We start from the raw sequence: 23,542 nt of genomic DNA, 5'->3' as shown, positions 1-23,542 counted from the left end.
AATTATGACAAATAATAATTATTATGTTTGAATAGAACAATAATTCAGTCAAATTCATTCAAAGTGTGACTGTAAAGGCGACAGGTTGTGGGTTCCATTCCTACATAAGGATTAATGAGGATTTGTTTAAATTTATATTTTCATTTCTTCGCCCCAGTGTCGAAGGAAAGCGTAGCGTAGTTGCAAATAGTAAAATTTGACGGAAATTGGGGAATGTAGTGCCTTAACACTAGGTTCCCCGTGCCTACTCTGATGTGTGCGGGATACAGCGTGAAGCTGATTTGATTTTTTGTAGTAAGAATCAAATCCATGACCATCTTGTGCAGTCAGAATCAGAATCTTGTCTAACTTAAACCCAGAAAATCACTAATTTCTTCGAGTAGGAATTGAACCTGCAACCGCTAATACTCTGTTAACAGTAACACACGCGCCACGACGTTCTCTAAATCAAACAACAAAGGTAAAACCGCAATGACAACTTTATTCAATTATATAAAGGATTTTCTATTAAGCGTTTCATGACAAAAGTAACTTAGCGTGCTGGTTGTCACGCGAAAACGTTATCGTACCATTTTATAACTATCTGATAAGGCGGCTATGGAATAAATTATAATAATTATAACCATTATTGATAACTCGATGTTATGAATAATAGGCATATAAAATTGTTAAAATTAATAAATTAATTTAATACTTGCGTGTTTTCCAGATAACGATCAGAACGCATATATATGTATAAGAATTTATAATAACTTAAAGAATATTTCAGTTGTTAATCTTAATTAACTAATTACTCAATAGAATTACTACTCAGTAAACTTCTAAAAAAAAACAAAATGCATTATTGAAAACGGAGTGCCTTAACACTAAATTCCTAGATTCCCTTTGCTTACCCTACTAAGTGCTGAATTCTAGCGTGAAACTAAAAAAAGGCAAATATAAAGCAGTTGTTCTCTGTTTTCTCGTTTTCTACTTACCCAAGACAATATTAATAAACAAACGAGAATTAACGAAAATAATATGTAGTATGTCAGTAAATTTCCAGTACAATGAGACACATGAATTATATAGATTCGTAATACATGTTTAAATATTCTAGTCCATTACTTCAGGCCTGACGGTAACAAATGACCGGACGCTCCCATTAGCTCGATGCAGTCTTACAATATTAATAGAAAACTGGACAGCCGAAGGTTGAAAAACTAATGTACACGTACACGTGTTATGTTTTCCTTTCAATGTTTGTAAAAGCTTTAATTTCCATATGAAAATCAAATAAACTTTAAAATTAACTCCGTTTGAACAGGAATTTGTCGTTCAAATCGAAAAGTTTAGCTTTTCAATTCTTGTATTTTACTATTTGGAAAATTACTTCCCAAATTAAGTAATTTTCCATAATATTGTCAAAATACAAACGGTTCCCTTCAACATGCCTAAACACATAAAATTTAGTTCAATCACACTAATCCACAACATGTAGAGCCAGGCTCTATCAATAAGTGTCGCCTAGAGCGCATTTAGAGATGTCAAAGTGTCATGCGTTGTGAAGAGTCAATCTGTCTCTATGCCGTTGCCCTTTATCGATGTCCAACAAGTGCTCTGACAGTGATGGACATTCGGATGCAATGGAACGTAAATTTGGGGATGGGTGGTTGTTTCCCATGGTTAAGTCAGACTGTACTAGCTAGGTTTTATATCATATCCAATTAGGTAAAGCTTGTGAGTTAAATTTTGTTTATAATTTAAATAAATCGTTTTCGTTAGCCTTATCGTAGCAATGACATCAAAATTAAAAAATATTTTAATTTTGAAATCGATTGTTATTATTAGGCTTACGTCCCATTGTTTGTTGAGGGGTGGAACACAACGACGTAGTCTTTATTACCAGAGTGAGAAAATGAAAATAATTTACTTCACCGAATATAACACGAACCCATAAACGTCGAGCTTATTCAGATCCCATCCGCTTATTCTTCTCAGTTTCACGCCGTATCGTGCACATAGCAGAGTAGACAGAGGAAATCTGGGAACCTAGTGTTAAGACACTCCGTTCCCAATTATACACTTCCGTACTACTATATCGTAATCTTACTACTACCATCTTAATTATTCATATTCATAGAAAGTTAGCTAAAAATACATTAGTATGTACGGGCCTGGTTGGGGCAAACTGGTACCGTTTTGTCACCGAGCGAGGGCGGAAACAAAACAACGTCAGCATTTGTTATTACGTTATATCACTTCATCACAAGATGCGGAAAACATGTTTTTTTAACAAAAAAAATATACATGATGTTTGCGAGTTCCATAACTAGTTGAGGTAGGAAATACTTGAGAGATATTTGTTTTTCAGTTTAGTTGACATACTCGTATTGGCATATTGTTCTAGGTTTTAGATGTTTAGCTTATATCTTTAGGCTAGATAGAAAGTAGAGAAGACCGTAATTTATAATAATACAGGAATGCACTAAATTCTAGGGGCTCCTAAAATCGGTGGAAAGTGGGGAAGGACATGAGGTGAGGAGAAATTCAGCAGCAATTTTTATAAGGTAAACTTGAAATATATGATCATCATCAAACAATATGTATACTGTTGCTAACATTAATATATTCTGCAAAGTTTGCGGGTCTAATGCATAAGATAAGGCAATTTCATCAGGTTTTATGAGTTTACTCGTTGGTCCTTAGTAATATCAACATTATATAAATAAGTCATAGGGTCAGGCTCTCGATTTAAATTTATGTATACGTATTATGTATAAGTAGTATTTACCTATATATATTTTAAAAGACAGTTTTAGATAATTATCACTCACATTTATCTACATTTTAAAAATATGAATCTTCATTGCTTTGTTCAATTAATTAAAATATATATTTTTTTATTTTTGAATCAGTCGTGTCGGATTTATTAACAATTTTATTTTTTCGCTCTGGTTGCGGCGTTAAGTTCGGTGGAAAGTGGGAGTGTCTAGCTTCTGCTTCTGCTTTACCTTCTACATGGAGGGTACAGCGTAAAGCTAAAAAAAAAAGAAAGAAAAAAGAATTCAAAACTCATATAACTTAATAAGTATAAAACTCTCCTGTCGAAGCTAAGCTGGCGTTAATTAATTCAAGAAAACGATTTGTCACTGCCTCAAAGAAGGTCAACAGATGCTAATATAATTGGTTTCTTCTCCCCTGACTCACTTTATTGCTATAGTTTACTTACATTGAATGCTTAGTGACACAATTATTCCAGTTTATCCTATATCTTATAAAACAAAGTCGCTTTTCGTGTCTGTCTGTTGTTTCTAACTCTTCTTCTTCTAAACCACCCATCGGATTTTGATGCGGTCTTCACCATTAAGTCGGGTGTTTTTCGTAGAAGGTTTATATATAGTTTATTATTTGTACATTCTTATGTAAATTAACATAAATACGATAAATGTGTATAAAGTCCTACCCGTTGAGACACTTTCGCGCATGCGCTGCTCTAATGGTAAGTACTACATGAAAAAAATGTACTGGAGTATTGTTCCTCTTAATAAGATCTACAAAAAAGTCCGCGAGAGCATATTCGTATCTTTTAAGAATAACGTGTAGTGATCATATTTCTGTCTAAAAATAATAATTTCAATATATTTTTTATTGTGAGGGATATTTTTCCATAATGGTATTAATCCTTATCCTTTAAAATACTTTATTAATTTTCTACGTTAAACGAAGATAAAATTTGCTTTTTAAACTATTTCGAAATTGAGAATAATTTTAGAGAAAAACGCATTTAATTATTGACACATCACGCCGTTCACACATCAACTGTATCGAGTCAAGTTTCACTTATCCCTTACTCTCAGCATATAAATAAGTACATTAGTTATGTTGGCCATTTAATGTAGACCAAAACTGTCTTTTACTGTTTTTCATTTTAATAAGTACTTTAGAAGTTGTTACAATATCAAAAAAATCCTTGCTGCGAAACGGCTCGCCACTCGCCATGCGTCCGCCGCGCCCGCCTGCCTCACACGCATCGGTGGTTCAGTGGTAGAATGACTGCCACGCGGGCGGCCCGGGTTCGATTCCCGGCCCATGCATTCTATTTAATTTTCCTCACAGACAGCCACGTCATGCTTGCTTTTCATCAGGGACAGAATACCCCCTTCAGCATTAACCACAAGCTCGAAAAAAAAAAACCCGGCTGCCTCTATAGCAACGAAGATTTAGTTAGAAGCGTTTGCACGTATTGGATAATTGGAGTTGAATGTATTATTTAAGCGCGATATATTTGGTTTCACATTTTTTGTAGTAGTTAGTAGTAGGTAGGTTTTTGTTTATAATTTCTTCCGTTTAAAAATAGTCATTTAACTATCTAAAAATAGTCATTTAAATATATTTTAATAAGTACTTGAAAAGATTAGTATCACAGATATAAAATTACGGTACCTACTAAAAAATCCTTGCTGTGTAAAACAATTGGAAAATCCTTATTGAAACTACGAAAATGCGGGTTGCATTAGGGTTTAATTAATTTTCACATTATCTTAAGTGCTTTGCAAACATACATTACATGAATAATCCAGTAGTTAAAGCGGGCGAAGCCGCAAGATGGTCGCTAGTAATATATATAATTTAATTAATTATACCTGAGATTCACTCATCATCCTTTAAATAGTAATGTAGTAGGGTAGATAGAACAGCCATAGCAAAACTGAACTGAAACTAAAAATTACTTTTTCGTACTGGCCAAATTTTATTCCCGATTTGGTTATGAACTTCTTTTAGCTATCCCGCATAATAGAGTAGAAAGAGAGAACTAAGTGTTAAGACACTCCGTTTACCCTGCACCGCCCACTCTTCAAGTCAAAGTTCGCGATCTTTTTTCCAAACAGTGGATATGAAAATAATTCACTTCTTAAATTCCTTCTTTTCACATCAATTACAAATTTTTCATTTGAAATATAGAGGAAATCCATATAAATCGTAATATATCATAGTTGTAATTGAATTTGGCATATTACGTGCTTGAAATGATTCGAACCGATATGTACGATACTTGAATACTAAGTTAAAATAATATAACTCGTAGTGTTTTTGTAAGTTGAAAACTTTTGAGTATTGATTTTTTTTTGCTTTTCTTATATAGAAAACTATTATTTGCCCACAACTTCGTTTCCATGGCCTTTAAGACGTAAAATGGAAAAAATAATATCTATATCTCATTCCCGTACGAATTTCGGAAATTGTTTCTTAGTTCTCTTATACTCTCTAACTCAGTTTCTTGCCAAATTTTGATTTCAGTAATTTCCTCCGGGCGTTGTCAGTCACTCAGTAACGGAAGACAAAATTTCACGTACAAATAAAATCACTAAAATCTTCATAAATACAATATCCCATGTGATTCCATGATGTGCAAAAACGTTATTTATGGTTAGGTGACCATAAATAACACACAAACATTTTCGTAGCGCGCAGATAAAGCGTTTGGTTGTAAATGCGACGTTTGTGGGTTCGATTCCCATTCGCGAGATACTCTGTTTTAGACAAGCCACAGCGTGAAGCAAAAAATAATTAAAACATTTTCGGTGGTTTGGAAAATTATGACAAATTTTTTGGCACACTAGTTTTTATAAGTAACATTTTTTGTGATGTATAGCCTTAGTATAGGGATTCTAAACGTTCTTGATCTTATAAGTTATTGTAATTTTACTGGCATTTCTCAAGGAAAGAGTATTATAAAATAATTCTTTGTACGAAATTTTAATATATTTACAGTATGACAATACATCTCCTATAATTATATGTTCGCTTTTGTTTTTTCGTTCTTATATACACTATGTAAAAATTACTACAAAAAAGAGCTATAAATGTTTGTATATATTTTTGTACTATTCATATAATCAAATGTATCTTGTATTTTATTGAAACACAGTATGGAAAAACTCATTTCATTTAATATTTTATGCAAATACTTTGTTCCTTATTGGAGTGGGGTCGAGTCTTTTGGCCTTTCATAACCTTTCAGAGTTATAAGTTGAAGAGGTTATCCACTTTTTACACGCTTTCAACCCTAATTTTGTAGCGTTTTGTATGTAATTTCGTAATGACTCGTTGAAAAGAGATTTAATTTTAGCATAAGTATTAGCTTCACCAGTAGAGGGAACCTGGGAACCTAGTGTTAGGACATGATTTAATATTTTATAATTATACAACATATATTTAGCAGCCTAAAAGTGTAAAAAAAAAAACAAGAACTTTTCCTAAAAACTTTTGCTTTTTCATTTTCTTTGAGGAAGTGTACTTGGCATATATTGGAAATATTATCCCAAAAATTCACAATATTGTTATAGATTTATTTTTTCACCTTCACGCTACATACAAAAGAAGAATTTATTACTTTTAATATTAGTAATACTTACATAAGTAGTATTAGGCATCAATGTCTTCGTTGTTTGGTTCGCCGCAAACATAAGGCTGATCCCGCCCCACGGGTCCCTATACACGAACTCGTCACCTGGAACAATATAATTGGGCTTGCAACAATATAATTAATCAATTTCACAGCTTAAATTAAAGGCCATCATGGCAGGGGTATATGCGTGTAACTATAAACGCAACCGTTGTGGGTTCGATTCCTAATCGCGATAATAAATGATTTAATATTTTCCTTTACCCAGACAGATCAGGCCTTCAGAAAACAGTATAGTACTAATAAATATGTTACTATAGAACATGCTATAAGAAACTTCACACCTAATGATTATCCCTAAAACTTGATGGTTAACAACCACTTGCCACCGCTAAATAACGGTCTTGGAATAACCATTAGCATTCCGATCGAGTTACTTTAATTATATACGTACGTAGATATGTACCTACTTAGAAAAGTAATGAAATGTGTTACTTAGTTTTTTTATAAGCTTTACGCTTTACTTAGCATAAGAGGATATGCAGAGAGAACCTATTGCCTACACTCTTCGTTCTGTACATTTTGATATTTGAAACATTGCATTTTTAATAAATGAAAATTATTCATCGTTCAGTGCGGAAATCGAACCCACAACTTTCACATTTAAGACTTTAAATCTGACTAGACATATACAACCATTGTGCTACGATGAACTAAACTTTGATTTTTTTTTCGTTTTATTTACAGAAAATTTTATGATGTACCATACTTTCATACATAGGATGTATGTTAATCGTAGAAAAATTTGCGTTTTTGGTTCTGTCTGGGGTTTAAAATTTATTCTAAAATATTTACGCATGCAAAAACATTTTTTTAAATATGAATTACAAAATTACAAATTTTTCACTACACATGATCTTCCTGTTCTACAAAATAAAAGATATTTATTAATTTTAAATCATTTTTTTAATTAGTACTATACTGGGTTGTTATGTTTTATCTATAAGTAATAACATAGCGTCTACAGCTTAAGAATGTTTTTCATAGAAAGAGAACGAGTGATGGCCATAAAATATTCAAGCCAATCATCGGGAAAGCTTCTGGTTGACTCGACTTAATAAGATATTTTTAGATCTCGTAAAAACGACCCATTACTACGAGTATGACGAGACAACGTCGAAAGAAAATTTGCTTTTTTTAAGTAATATATAAATTGGCAAACTTATATATTACTATAATATAGTGCTAATATTACTAATAATGCCATTAGTAATATTAGGTTTCAACAGTTTTGCTAATATTAATAAATAGAAAAATCGGGACTCTACGGTAAGGACGCTATCACACCGTAATACGTGTTGTAAAACATACGCCTTAAAGTAAATAACATTGCTTTAAGCAACAATTCCACTAATAAACAACGATTATGATATTTTATAAAACAAAAAATAAAAAAATCAATTGAACGCCAGGCTTTGTCTACCAGAGCGAGGATACAAAAATAAATGTAAACATTATCTCGAGTGGAAATCTAACCCACTAGTATAACATATTTAAAATCAAAATTACAATTCTATATTACCTCTATACTACCACTATACTACCTCTATACAACCTCTGTACTACCCCTATACTACCTCTATACTACCGGTGACCTACACTACAATACCGCTGGACTACTTTTAAAAGTAGTAAAATTAAATTTCTTAGACTAAGCCGTCATATTTTATTTAGTGTCTCAAGTGCTTTAAAGTACATAGGTACATATATAGGTCATTACGCTACAGTGTAAACTGCGGCTTAATATGGAACTGCATAATTATACTAATGGAACGAAGATATGACATTTGTATATTTTCGAATATATACATACATTTGAATATATGTACAAGAAATAATTTAAAACTAAATATGAATATTATGTCATACTATATAGAGGAAAGTCGTAGCACAGGGGCAAAAGGGTCAACTGTAAACACGAGAGGTTATGGGTCCGATTTCCACTCGAGGATTTTTGTAATATTTTCATTTCTTCGCTCTGGTATCGACATAAAGCGCGGCGTTAAGTTCCGCACGTCAAGACACAATGCCTCTGGAATTCGATGAAAATTGGGGAGCGGATTCTTAACACTTCCTCTCTCTACATGCGGGATACAGCGTGAAGCTGGAGAAATAGCAAGCTTTTATTAATTTCATGGTGTGTTTACGAATCAAGTCCATTGGTGTATTTTACTAATCACTCGTCAGAATTGAAGTCGTAATATAAATTTCAATTTAATCAGCATTGAGAAGTGGAGCAAATTGAGCTTACATTTACTTTTAAATAAATTAAACCTTGTAAAAATAACAAATAACATATTTCACTTTTATTAACAAGTACACATGTAGACTATAATTTGAATTGTAAACTTTTATATCATTGTATAACGAACGGTGCTTAATGAGATTTAAAAGCTTAAATACAATATCATTTATCAAATATAAAGTGCTTTTCGAAATTAACTGTAGTTATTATAAATGGAAAAGATTTTTTAATGTATTTATACAAATTTATATTTTTTGAAATAAATAAAGTTTTTGAGGCCATCATGGTTAAAGGAAAGGAATAAATGTAAACGGAGTGTCATAACACAGAAATCGTGAAGCCATAGAAAACATTATAATTTGAAGATATTTTTCTTTTTGTCTATTTAGCTTCACGCTGTATACCGTACATAGCAGGATAGACAGAGGGAACCTGGATATCTATTGCTTAAGCTAGTGCTACACACTACGAAGTATTTTAATGGAGACGGAGTGTCTTAACTAGATTCCCTCTGTCTGTCCTAGCATGTGAGGGATAAGTGATAAAACAGGATTTGAACTGGAGACGTCTAACAAACAAGTGTTCCACACTACGCCACAAGCATTTTTAACCAATCTAAGTTTATTTATTATTCCGGTGTACGTTATATAATTCACCGTAGCGTGTTTTCTGGGTATACATTAATCATTGACCCGGGGGACGGAAGTGAAATATGTTCGCTTTTCGATGTCTTATTGAGATATATTTTTAGTTGACTACTTACAGGTGAGGAAAAAAAGAAAGAAAATATAAAAAATACACACAAAGGCACTTAAGAGTAGAAACTTACGAAATAATTGTAATGGAATATATAAAACTTAGTTATATATATGTAGGCAATTTGGACGAAACTATTATTTGGGTAAAAAAATTATGAAGGACCATTTAGAGAGATAGAGAACAACATTTTAACATCTTAGTTTTGAGTTAATAATATTTTTTCTCATATATCTTTGAGCAGAATCAGTTAGTTTTATTATATGGTACATGCCATTCCAGTCACATATTTTTTGACAAAATTATTTATTTCTATCGTTTCGTACGGTAAGCTGTGACAGTCAACACGGAGTGTCTCAAATATGGACGGAAAGTCGAGACTGGAGAGTTTTAACATTTTCTCATTTTCATTCTCTTTGCCTACCTATCTACATACACGCAGGATAAAGCATGGAATAAAATTAATCAGTAATAAATAAAAGTATTATTATTATATTTGACATTTACATATTTAGTAACCCAAATGTTATAACGGAAAGGAAACGAAATAAAGCTGAAAATGTCAATATTTAGTGTAGGTTTTTAGTGTACAATGTTGTAGTTTGAAGTTATTTGTGTCATTAAATTTAACGACGTGCCTGCAGATGTGCTCGCACCGCACTGGCAGGCGGCCATCGCGTCCTTTAAAAAATGAACCCAAATATTATTATTGCAGTCACTTATTGCACTGTGAATGTACTGTGAATGTCAATATCGCTATTTAGTTTATCAAAATATTATTTTAAATCATATACAAAATACAAAAGTGGATGAATTGAATTGAAATTTATTAAGCAGTAAATAGCATAGGATAATGTTATGCTTTTTTTGCTGTATCCTATAGGGGCAGAGGAAACCTAGTGTTGGGATTTGGCCCAATTATAGAGACTCTCGAGTAGGAATCGAATCCAAAACCAAAGCATTTACATTCAGACGCTATGCTACTGGACCGCGACGGTCTCATTCTAATTACATATTTTTATACTGCACTAACGACTATCTTTAGCATCACATACATCTTTGGAGCTTTCTACATTAGTCAGTGATAAATGTATCATTTTGCTTCTGTACTATTTGTTAAAGACATTTATTGTAGAATATACCCACATAAATATATCCTTCATTCACTCATTCACTGGAACAAACAGTCAACACAATCACATCTACGTCATTAATGAGATAGCCACGAGCGAGAGCAGACGTGTTGGTAATTTATCTATTGTTTGTGTAACCGTGAAATAAATGTTTACTGTAAAGCACTGATTTATATTATTAATACACTTATACATATAATGAATATAATTTACTTTTCATTCTCTACTTTTTTAAAATCTAATCAAATTATATCAGCTTCACGTTGTATCCCTCATACAATGGGGTTCCCGGTACGTTCCCCACATTCAGCCAAATTTTTCAAGGCATTGCGTGTTGAGTGACGGAACTCAACGCCGTGCTTTTGCCTTGATGCCAGAGCGAAGAAATGAGAATGATCCACAACCGTCACATTATAATAACACTCGTGGGCTCGTGCGCCACGGTAACGGCAACGGTTTCTTTTTTAAACGTCTTACAATTATATGCTTTTAGTACCAATACAAAACATAACAAAAGCTACAGGATTTACGAGTTTTGTGGTAAACATTAAAGGTAGATCATAAACATAATTTATGTAATAAAGAAAGGTTTATTTGATACAATAGAGTACAGCACAGTACTAGTAAACGGTTCATAAAGAGATTTGAATCCCCCTGTAAAAGTTATGACGTCATTAAATTGTTTATGCTAATGTCTTCTAATTATATAAATTGCATCGTATTTCTTAAGACATTTTGGTGGCGCAGTGGGACATTATCTTGTGCATATTTTTTGTGGGTTTTAAATTATTTTTATTTTTCTGAATAAAAAAACTACTAAGAAAAAGAACGGCGTTAAACTCCGCTGTTGAACGTGCAATGTTTCTAAACATTGTCAGTGCAGTGGAGAAAGGAGGAAGAACAACTACGGTTCCTCTCCGCTATGTGCACGAAATATGTTTGTATGCTTACTTACATGGGTTATAGGTTCAAGTTCCAGAGTGAACCTATAACTGATGTTTCACTAAACAGTAAATATAACTGTATATTACTGTGATATAAAACGATATATTGTAATAAAAAAATAATTTTAATAATATTAATAAACCGAGTTTTAAAATAACTTAAGATCTTATTCTACTAACGTAATAAAGTAAAGAGAGAGATGTTGTGAGATTGTTGGTTCTACTTTCACGCTAAAACTATTGAACGGATTTCGATGTAACTTTACAGTAATGCTTATACATCAAAATAACAAATGGGGGACAATTTATGTAAAGATAATGTGTAATTCATCTATTATATAAGAATAATTTTAAGCAGACAAAGTCGCTTTTATGTCTCTAGTGACTCATAAAATCAAGAGTCGAAACGCAATCGAGTCAAGGTACGCAGTAAAGTGCATCTGCTTACTGTAAAACATGCCTGTAATGTGTGTAATTAAATCTCTGATTCATTTTAAATAATTACTTTAGGAATTCGGCAGAAAATGGAGAACTGAGTGTCTTAACTCTAGGTTCCCTCTGTCTGCCCTGGTGTGTGCGGGTGCATTTATTCCTAGGTGAAGCTGGGCGTTGCGTTGCGTCTCTCAATACGCAATGCCTTAAAAGTTCAGCGGAAAGTGGGAAACAGAGTTTCCTAATGCAAGGTCCAAGGGGATCTACCCTTGTATATGTGGGAAACAATGTGAAACTAAAAATAAGAGAAAAAACACTTTTTTAATTAGAGCTCACTGAGGGACAAGTGTCACAATGACTTTAATAAAAAAAAAATACTAACGGAACTATATTAATTGAATATAACTTTTTTCCCGCCTTGTAACTTAATTAATTTTAACTTTTGTAGCGGATTGAATACTAATGCCCGGACGTAAATAGTATTTAATTAAATTTCCATTTGAGTGTCTGTATCATTAAAGCTATTATTATCACGATAATTCTGAATAATTTGGGATTAATCCAAAACTCATTTCAAAAGCATTAAGTCGTTTTCTTTTATATTGTAATTAAATGTCTTGAAAATTGATTATAGATTCGATAATTTGATTTTAGAGTTCTAAGAATGTTTTTATTGAATCTATTAAAAATCTATTATTGAATTTATTAAAATATGAAGATTTCAGAATAATTATATAAATGTTTCCTTTCGCCAGATGATTTTCCTCTTAATAATATTGTATATATAACTTTTCTTATAGAAATATTAACCATAAAAATCAGATGTAACATTTTAGTTTCAAAGGCTTACAACAGAACCTTATCAGAGAGGCACACGTTATAAGTCTTGCTATAGATTATACAAGCATTCGAAAAAAAATCCATAATTGAGCTTAGTTGTTAGTACTATGACGATATACCACATATATGGAAACACTATTTATAAACCTGACTGTATTTCCTGAAATATTTAAAAGAGTCCAATCATGTCGTTGTTGCATCAAATAATATGATACGGAAAATTGTATCTTTCTTATTTTTAGTGTTAATCCATACTAAGGAAAAAAGTACTTTTTGAGCGTTGCATGAAAACCGTCCAAGAAGCACGGGTTCAATTCCCGCTAAGTGAAAATACCCCAAAAAAAAGAACACACTCAAAAAATATACTATATAATTCAACAACTAACGATACATAAACTAACTTGCAGAAATTCAGCCCGTTTTAATTATTCACTGCTCAGTATTGTTTTTGTTTGTTCCACTAACAAGTTATTGCTTTGAATCGCGCGCCTTTTGTGTAGCGCCAGCGTAACGTTTATGTATGCCTTTCATTAAATAAGCTTTTGACCGACTTGCTAAAGAAACGTTATTTTCTTTTATACCCAACGTATAATATGTTCTTCTTTGGAGTAGGTTTTGGAGTTTGTGAATATAAATTTTGTATAAGATGTCCTGTAATGGTTGGAGCTTAGAAGTTAAAGTTATTTTTGTGCCTTAATACTAGAAACTCTCTGCAATCCTGACATATGTAGGGTAGAGCGTGAAACAAAAAAGTTTAAATTTTACAAGTAATATACATAAAAATAATTATATCGACACAAATAAACGCTCCATTACTCTATAGCCTTGTTACAGTAATCCCGTGAAAAACGTTTGAAAAATAGCAAATCGTTACCAGCTGAAAAATTGTGCACAATTTATCTTACAAGAGGTTTTGCGAGAATAAAAGGAAAACTTTTATCATTTTACAATACCGTTGTTAACGTTTGGTAGGCCGTTCATTTCCTTGCAAATATAATACGAATAACTAAGCATTTATTAATTTTATATCTGTATTTCCACAAACGTGGCCAACTTGTAATCAATAATTACTACCATCATTTAGTTTAAAAAGTTGTCAAAAACATATAAAAAATGTCTAAACAAAGATGAGTTTATACATTTTAGCCACCTTTGTTTTCTATAGAGTTTAGAATAATATAAGTACAGTAATACGTTATTACGTACAGGACTTTTTAGGTAGCCCCTATAACTTAATTTAGATATAAAAAGTGCAGTTAATTATTTAAATTATTAATAATATAAGGTTCGAAAATTAGGCGAAAGCGGGGAATTGAGTGTCTTTTTTTTTTGTTTTGCCTAGTTTTGCTGTTCAATGAAAAAAACGTAAAGCTGCTTTTTCTTGCATAGTGTTCTAACAATAACACTATACGGAAGTACTTAAAAGTCGATTAAAAGATCAAAATTTCGAATATAAAATCTATTTTTAGAGTTCCACTTCTTCTACTCATTTCGAAACTAAACCCGTTGTTTAATCTGTTGAATGTTGACATCACTTCAGCTACGTGATTAATTCTAAAAGCTCTTGGAATTTTAAACGCTGCAATAATAAGTTTTATGAGGGATTCATGGTTTTTATATGTGATTTTATTTTCGAAAGCCAGTATGTGTAAACATTCTTTCATTGCCTTCGTATAAACGTTTTTACGATAGTTTAAATAGTTCTCAGTGTGTTGAGTTAACTTATACTCGTATATGTGGATCAGTAGTTCCATTAATTCGTTAGTTACAAATTAGATGAATTGCGACTTCTGCATAGATACATTATTATAAACAATTGAGAAGAAATGTTGTGTGTGACTCTAACGTAACGATTTTGGGCATTGCGTGTTGAATGGCGGAACTCAACGCTACGCTTTTGCATTAGTACCAGTAGCAAAGTGAAGAATTGAAAATATTAAATATTTCATTTCTTTGAGTGGGAATTGAACCTAGCCTATCATGTTTACATTCATACGCTTGTTCCTCTGCTCCACGTCTGGCCTTTGAAATGAAAATTGTCATTATAATGCTTATTCCATTTCATTTCTCATTCTTTATAACGAATCTTAAATCACAGTTCACATAAAGGTGATATAAGAGCGGTCATACAGATGTGGGGAATGGCTGCTCTCTGCAGAAGTTTAACGATATAACTTGTTTGGCCATCAAGGCTTGTGCCATCCACGATATTTGTTTACAAAAACTTTGCGATTCACTGAAACTTGTGAAGAAAAATAGGATGTGTTGTTGTTAGTAGAAAAAATGTTGTAAATTTAGTTAGTTAGGAAGTTTTGTAGGGCGTTGTGGCGCAGTTTCATAGCGGCTGACTGTAAACACGTAGGTAGATAGTAAAAAACTCACATCTCCTACATTATGCAGGATATGCGGAGAGAATATTATGTTTCTATCTAAACATAGTTCTCTACTCTCTGCAACCTGAGAGATATTGTCAGCAGATAGAGTAGAATTTGAATCCACAACTATCGGTGAACACGTATTTTGTTTTTAGTTATTATCTTAGAAGTTTTCAGTCAGGATATTTTAAACTACCATCATTATTTAATTTTGTGCGGGAGCATGAAGCTACAAGATTGAATTCAAAATTTATCCCTTCAGATTGTGTCACAGGTTTAATGCTCTTACAAATACTTTAGGGATTTCGCTTTTGTTATTAGAAAGTCCATTGATCATTCTATTCGCGCGTATTCGTAATCTATTAACTAGTTTATGGTATTTCAGGAATACATACTTTTTTGAACACATCACAGTGTGCGTGTGCGATGTGTTTTTGTGTGTGTGTGAAAGGCGGAACTCAACGCCACGTTGTTGGCTCATCAGAGTCGGACAGTGTAAATAATTAAAAAGTAATCTTACCCTAATTGGAAATTTAGAGCAACCGTGTTTAAAGTCAGAAATATCCTACTACGCTACGACGCCATAAAATATTCCTTTAAAAGTCAGATACAATTGCGACCAAGAACGACTTCTGTGTATACAGATATAAGGTTTTATATTAAATTTTAAATTCACACTTCATGCCCAAGAGGCTTTGACAAGAAGACCTAGCGTTTGTATGATACCTAATATGAGACATATTTTTAGCAAAATTTTATATCGCACATTTATAAAATTTTTAATAGTGTAAAATTAGTCTGAGCTAGAGCGACACTCGTGGCGCAGGGGCACAAAGGTGTGACTCTAAACGTGACTGGTTTTAGGTTCGATCCCCACTCGAGGTAATGAAATATTTGTTTAAATGTATATTTTCATTTCTTCACTCGGTGTCGAGGCGCGGCAATGTTTTCCGCCCCTCACACAATTCCTCCAGAACTTGGCGTAAAATAGGGAATGGAGTGTCTTAACACTAGATTCTCTGTGCCAGGGTAGACTGTGTGCAGGATACAGCGTGAAGCTGATTTATTTATTTTTTATCCGAGCTCTATTCTGCTGACAGCACACTATAGGGTAAAACCGGGATAGATGCCCTACTTTTTGAAATGTCCACCTAATTAGATGAAATATATTTTTTATAGGAATCATTTTTATTTATTTAGCTAGCTCAATCCTTTGTGATGAATTACTTATATTTTTTTTTAACAAATCAAATATAGATTTTGCAAAAAATAGCTTTTCGTGAAACACTAATTTTGAGGATAGATGCCCACCTATATGGATAGTTGCCCCACTATGAAAATGCTGGGGAGGATAGATGCCTGCAGAGTAAGGTAGGTGCACTTTATACCGATTAAATGAAAAAACCAAACCAATTGTTAAATAATTCTAATTTTAAAACAGCAATTTTGTTTCCAACAAACATAATCATAATAATGAAAAGTATATAGTGTTTTTTAAAATCTTATAATTGCTATTAAATTGTAATATCACAAAAATAGGTAACCATTATTAAAAATTTAAAACATTTGTGTAACTAAAATATTAATTCTTTCAACATCCATTATCATATTTTTACAACAAAATTACAATTCTTAATATTTTTTCTTGTAAAACACTAATATTATAAATTAAAATATTATAATATCATAAATACTAACATCCACATTGCACAATTATACATTTTTATATTAAAAAGAACAAAATATAATTTTTAGTTATCTATTCTAATCATCTATTCTAATTCTCTAATTATCTCAAATAATAATTATTCGTTATTCCAATTTAATTAAAATTTAGCCAGATAGGGTTTTTATTTTTCCACATCTTGCGCAATAATTTCTGAAAAGTGTACAGGTTTCATGTAGCCAGTTCTGACACATTACACATTGAATCCAGTCGGATTGCGACTTCGTATTTTTATAGTTTTCAAAACATTCTAAACATTCTAATGAAACAGTCTAACTTAGTTTTCAATTGTTTTTGCTTTCTCTTAGCTATATCTTTCTTGTGTTTAAAAAATGCTAATTTAATAAATACTTTAAAAAATATTTTAAAAATATATACCTAACTCCATATACTGAGTATAAAGGGATAGATGCCCCTAAGGGCACCTATACCTCGAAAAATCAGGGCAACTATCCTTTGTGATAGGGATAGATGCCAAGGAATTTTTTTAGTAAATTATAAACAAAATAGAATCTATAAGCACCTAGATACAGTCTTAATGAACCAATACATCGACGTAATAAAAAATATAGCGTAATTGATTACAAATTATAAAGTTATACAACGCAAAATATTAACCTTTAAATCTTTGACGCGTTCACGACTTTCGCCGCGGAGATATTTACTAAAATGTGCTAAACGCGTCCTCATTGCACGAATGTCCGTGAATAACTTTGGTGCGGGAAGACTGTGGCTCCTGCTTGTACAATTATTTTTTTGTCGCGAGTTCGGGAAGTTAGGTATTTTGAAAATGGGGCATCTATCCCACTGTGGCATCTATCCCGGTTTTACCCTACATGAAAAATAATCCCTCAGTATACTCTACTTTTTCCTTACAACGTTTTTCCCGTTACAACTTTTTGTTTTAACCTACAAGCTGGGTGCCAATATAATGACTAAGACTTTCAGCTACTTTACTACAGTATTATCTAGACTGTAGAAATACATATTGATATAATCTTTTAGTCTGTAAATATAAAAAACCTAAATTATTAGAAATAATATTATCACATTATACAAAAATAAAGCATTTTATTTGAATTATTAAATCATTAAAAACAAAAGCCAAAATAATAATTTCGTCTACGTCTTAAATACCGCCATTAATTTCCCTCTCATTGTGTTTCCACGAAAAGAAACTCGGGTTTTATTAGATTTACCATTTTTAATTTCATATTTATTTTGTAAAGAAACTGTTAGGAATGAAGTTGAATGTCAAATAATGTAATAAAGTGTTTTACCGAAAGGAAAACGAATATCTTTTTTGGAACGTTTATAAATAAAAAAATACAATGTAATATTTCTAGAGATATTATTTTTGATTTAGACGTTGTACAATGTTTTTTGTATTCACTGTTTTGTTGTGTTTAAAAAATTTAGGTATATTCTTTTTTCATATAGGAATATGAGTTTTACCACTAAACTAGGAATATTTTGATAATTTGGATTTGGGATATTCCATTATAACAAAAATTAATATAAATTCTACAAAAATTGAACTAACTTAGAATTTATCGTTGACAAGCTTTAGAAATAGCCATAAATTCTATCACTTGAACACCGATAGCCTAAATACGTTGTCTATGTGTAATATGCTTCCAATTTGGACTAATGCCAAACGGGAAAGACCATTCGCGCTGCGGTCGTCGATGATTTAGGAACAGATATAATGAAGTGACTTTTTAAAATTTTAAATTAAAGATTAAAACTATGAAGTAAGTTTATATGTAAAATATTTCCTTTTCATAGTGTGTGCTATATATACTGTGGCGTTATTTTTGCGTGTTTAACGGCGGTGCTTAACGCCGCACTTTGTCTTGTTATCAACGGTAATAAAAATATCTCATTCCCAGAGTGGAAATCGAACTAGCAACCGACTCATTGAGTCACACAGACATACACTGTACTTATTTCTATTTCAATAATATTCCTCAAGTTATTTCTCTCAATACGATACAAAGGATCTGCTACAGTATTGTGTAACAGCTGCTACTTTCAATAATAAAGAAGCTTCAAAAGACATTCGATATTTCATATTCTTTTGAGAGCAAAGGTGAAGTCAAATCAATTGTGATAAAGAGAATATATTGATTGCTATACGTATATTATTGTATTAATGTTTCATACATTATAACTTCTTCCGTTACTGATTGACTGATGGACAATCCACAGGTGAAACGACTGGACTTAAAAAGATGAAATTTAGCATGGACATAGATAAGTTATTGTTAGGGATTATAGGGAAGCACTAAGGAATCCTCAAAATTCCTACTGAAGCGAAAAAATGGGAATATTTTTACGTCTTGAAATTCAACTTTGTGCGACTAGAACGGGATACAGCATAAAGCAAAAAAAAAAAGAAAAAAGATTCATACTTTTTTATACGATTTTAAAAATATCTTAAGCATCATTTCTTCAAAGCTACCATATAAGTGTAACTGAGTATTTAATATGCCAGTAATTTGGCTGAACGCCAGATTGCCTCGTTTGAACTGCGGTTCTTTATATAAATGTAAGTATGGAATCGCAAATCGCATAGTGTTATACTAAGTATATATTTATTTGTACAAAGCTTTAAGGTCAAGTATTTTTTGTAGGGCAAAGTAACATTTACTTTCTCGTGGCAACAAGGCTATTCCTAAAATTTTATTTTAAATACTGTCGATAAGACGAGTTGATTGTGATATTACTAAGCGAATTATTTATTTAGACATGTGATATTTTTTTACAGTTTCACGCTTTTTCCCGCATTGTAGAGTACACAGTTGAACCTAGTTTCAGGATAATCTGACCTCCACTTCCTTAATTCTAGACATTTTTAACCCGCGCCGCCAGGGACTTGACATCACGTTTTGTTTTGTCAGCAGAAAAATAAAATTACTTCATTCCACCCAGTGGGAATCAATGATCAATCGATGATGGTTTAACTATCGAAGTGAGCAAGAAGTGCACTTGCATTTGTGCACAATATTTGCGTGTTTACACTTATATAAAATTTTAAAACTGTCTTTTCTATAATGATTATTATATTACAGTAAATAAATAATTGTATCGACAACAATATATTCAGTAATAGTATAGCCTTTCATTGAAAAATCTTTAAGGGGTAGCGTCCTTTGAATTTGTTCTATATATGTATGTATATGTAACAAGCAACAAAGAAATTTCAAATAATAGAGTGCAGTATAATAGTAACGATGCCGATGGATATAATGAGGACAGTTGTATCTATTATGCTGAAATGAATGTGATATTTTCACTCTGTGACATTAGTATCTATCATTGGTAATAATTATGTCTATATATTATAGATTTTAGTGATATAGAGACTAGTGTTAAGGCCCTCCGCTCCCCACTTTCCATCGAATTGATTGAGTGGTAATAATTAACGCCCGACGTGCTTTGAAGAAAATATTAAAAATTTCATTGCCTCAATAGGGAATCGAATCCAGAACCTAACCACTGCGCCACGACTAGTCTAGAATTTAACATTTACTATAAGTAAAATATATTAACAAAAAGTCTTCAAAAAGTTCTGTACCATGTTAATTATATGAAATATCGTGACTCTATACTATAAACGTTTCACATTCCTTTGAATAGAACAGTCTCTACAAACAAAAGCTAACGACAGTCGTCTACGCAAACCTATTTTTGTACCATTTTAACTTTCCTCTGTTATTTGCGTTTGTTTTAATTTCGTTTTACAAAATTCCTTTGATCAATCAATAAAAAAATGATTTGGACGTGACTTCATTGAATTCGGTATTGATTTTACCTGTTGTTATTTAATAGCTAGTTCTGTTTTGTACAAGGTTCGATTCCCAAATGACAAATATTAATATTATAAAGCTGAAGTATATATTTGGTTTAACAAGTAAATCTCAGGGACTACTAGTTAAAATATATATCTTAGATCTTATCTACTTTTGAATATCCTTTTTTTTTCTGTAAACGTTATGTGAAAATAAATATGTAAAATTGTAACTCGCTTGTCCATTACCTTAGATGCAACACAATTGCTTTGTTTTGTCATTGTATCGCTTTTGGTTGTGTTATGTCATTACACGATATAGTAACTCTTACATATTTCAATAATTCTTTAATAAATTAATATTAAATACTTTAAGCAGCCATGGTTCCTTGTTTCTGTATGAAAGTCATAAGTTAAACTCTCGAGATTCTCAGTCTAAAAGATTCTTGAACTACTCGCAGTGGAGCGCATCAAGTTTTTAGGTCAACTATTATCTTTTTAATACTTAGTCTTGACGATAATTTTAAGTGATTTACTGTAGTAATAACATCATAGACTTAACTACTATAGCTAAATATTTTATGAAAATATCAAAATTTTGATTTCAATTTCATAGTATTAATAATTTATTTATCGATTTAAAAAAATAAAAAAATATTCATTTGCTTAAAAAAATATATACACCTTTATCTCTAAAAATAGAGCTTAAAGAAATTATAAGACTTAATAAAATATACAGTTTCTCTTTCAATTTCATTTGATCATTTGAAAAAACAAACCGAAAGCATACCATTAGCATCGGTAAATAAAGTCAGAGCGATGTTTAAACAACGGCTAAAAGTTGCTGGGAGGCATTGATTTTTTGTAAGTTCCATCTTTTTGGATTATAGACTTTTATCGAAGTTTTTAAAACACTTCTTGAGTTATTTGGAATTTAATTTTAATATGGTTTACATAATTGGAAACCCTTTTTGTATAGCTGGAACAGAAGTTAGGCGTAAAGTGGGGAAGGAGTGTCCTATCACTACCTTCGCCTACCCTTCTATATGTGGGATACATCGTGAAACTAAAAAAATATTAACCAAAAAATATAACAAAATCAATAAGAAATTACAGAGAAAATAAGGCAACAATAGACGTATTGTCTCTACGAACAATAATATAATTTCCCATGTGACGTTAATTAATGACTGCATATAAATCAAATATGTTGGATACTAAGGAGTGAAGTTTTGGTTTATTTGGTAACTAGTGACCGCCTGTAACTCCGTTTATGTGAATTTAAACGTATAGTAAGACCAGGAGTAACCTAGGGGCACAAGCGTGCGAATGTAAACGAGACAGGTAGTGGGTTCGATTTACAGTCGAGAAAACAAATTATTACATTCATTCATCACTCTTCAATCCTCTTCGATATCTTAACAAGACAAATCACGGATCACGGCGTTGACTTCCGCCATTAAACACGTAATGTCTCGAAAGTTTAGCAGTTACATACAGAGATCTTCTAATAAAATATGTTTAAATATAATAAAGTCATTTACACACTAAACAGCATAAAAACATGGACTTATCCATAAAGAATTTTATACTACAAGATTCTTACGATATTATCTAAAAGTCTAGACTTATTTCTTGGAAAATTTATTATTTCACACAGATTTTATAGCTCCATTGTCACTTTATTGCTTGACATATTATTTCACGACAGATTTTATTAAATTCTTTTTGTAATACATTTTATTTAGTACTTTATGATTTCGGCATATTAGATAAAGATTTACGACTTAGAACGATAAAACGTAAATAACGATTGTAAAACTTTGGATCTTTAAATACTACAAAAAATTCAGAGAATAACCAACAGATGGTTAAAGTTATTTTTTTATCGTCCTGGTCTCCTAAATAAAGACACCAGATTCATGTTATAAAAATGAATCTATTTACAAATATGATTATAAAGAAAACGATTTGATCTTACAATTAAATAGTCCTTACCAGATATCCAAGTCCCATTCCATCTCACAGGCACCAGCTCATCAGTCAATAGGTCTTGTATCTTCAGCCTTCTTCCCTTAACCCTGGGCCCTTCATCAGGAGGCGTCAGGAGAACGACTGATGTCACGATGAGGGCTAATACCGCTACTATCACAAGTAGAGCTATGAGTATCCCCCTCCAGTTACGCTGATTCGGACTGCCAACTACCAGCTTCTGGAACAAATTATTTGGTTAGATCGATAGTAATAGTTTTAGCACTAGGTTCCTTCTGCCTATCCTGTTTTACGGAAAAAGCGTGAAATTATTTTTTAATAACGAATCTATTGCAATATTTAGCTGTAAGTATTGATTTTAGGGTAAAATTTCACTGAAGATATCGCATAAAAGAATTAAGTCAATAATTTCTTAATTTCTTAGCAATATTTTCAAGATAAAATTAAGTGTTATGCAAACTTAGTTCATAGTTTCAACTCTGGATAAGTTTACATAACAAGACAAAATGCAACGTAGAGTACCGCTACTTCACACGCAATGCCGAGAATTCAGAGGAAAGTGGGGAACGGAGTCTTAATTCTAGGTTCCCTGTCACTATATATGAAATTATTGCAGTAAAATAAATGTTATATATGAAAATGGGTGAACCATTTTAGTTGGCACATTATTACTTACATGTATGGACATATATTTGAACATCCTGTACCTAAGCATCATAAAAACAATATAACTTAATAGAAACTATACAAGCGCAAGTAAATCGGGTTAGATCACGCAAAGCCTTACAAAGGCAACATACGTCGGATGCAATCTATTTAGTACCTAGCTTTATAATTTCCATTTTTTTTCTCATATAT

At 31.9% G+C, this 23,542-nt stretch overlaps 1 protein-coding gene across 2 annotated transcripts in view; it reads right to left on the bottom strand.

Annotated features, from left to right (window-relative positions):
* Positions 1-23,542, bottom strand: part of Dpp10 (Dipeptidyl peptidase 10) — a 131,637-nt gene that overhangs the window by 47,455 nt on the left and 60,640 nt on the right. The window contains exons 3-4 of one of the 2 annotated variants that reach the window (XM_085195365.1): positions 22,691-22,904; positions 6,399-6,493 (exon numbers count right to left, since the gene is read on the bottom strand). In XM_085195365.1, the coding sequence (XP_085051491.1) occupies positions 6,399-6,493; positions 22,691-22,904 (309 nt within the window). The remainder of the gene's footprint in view (positions 1-6,398; positions 6,494-22,690; positions 22,905-23,542) is intronic. The other variant, XM_085195366.1, reaches the window with a different exon arrangement.

This window comes from Heliconius melpomene, chromosome 12 (assembly GCF_056956725.1).
Source record: "Heliconius melpomene rosina isolate 202511_hmr_F chromosome 12, ASM5695672v1, whole genome shotgun sequence".
In the NCBI taxonomy this organism is placed as follows: Eukaryota; Metazoa; Arthropoda; class Insecta; order Lepidoptera; family Nymphalidae; genus Heliconius; species Heliconius melpomene.
Note: the sequence above shows the minus strand (reverse complement) of the source record. Positions and strands in the feature narration are given on the sequence as shown.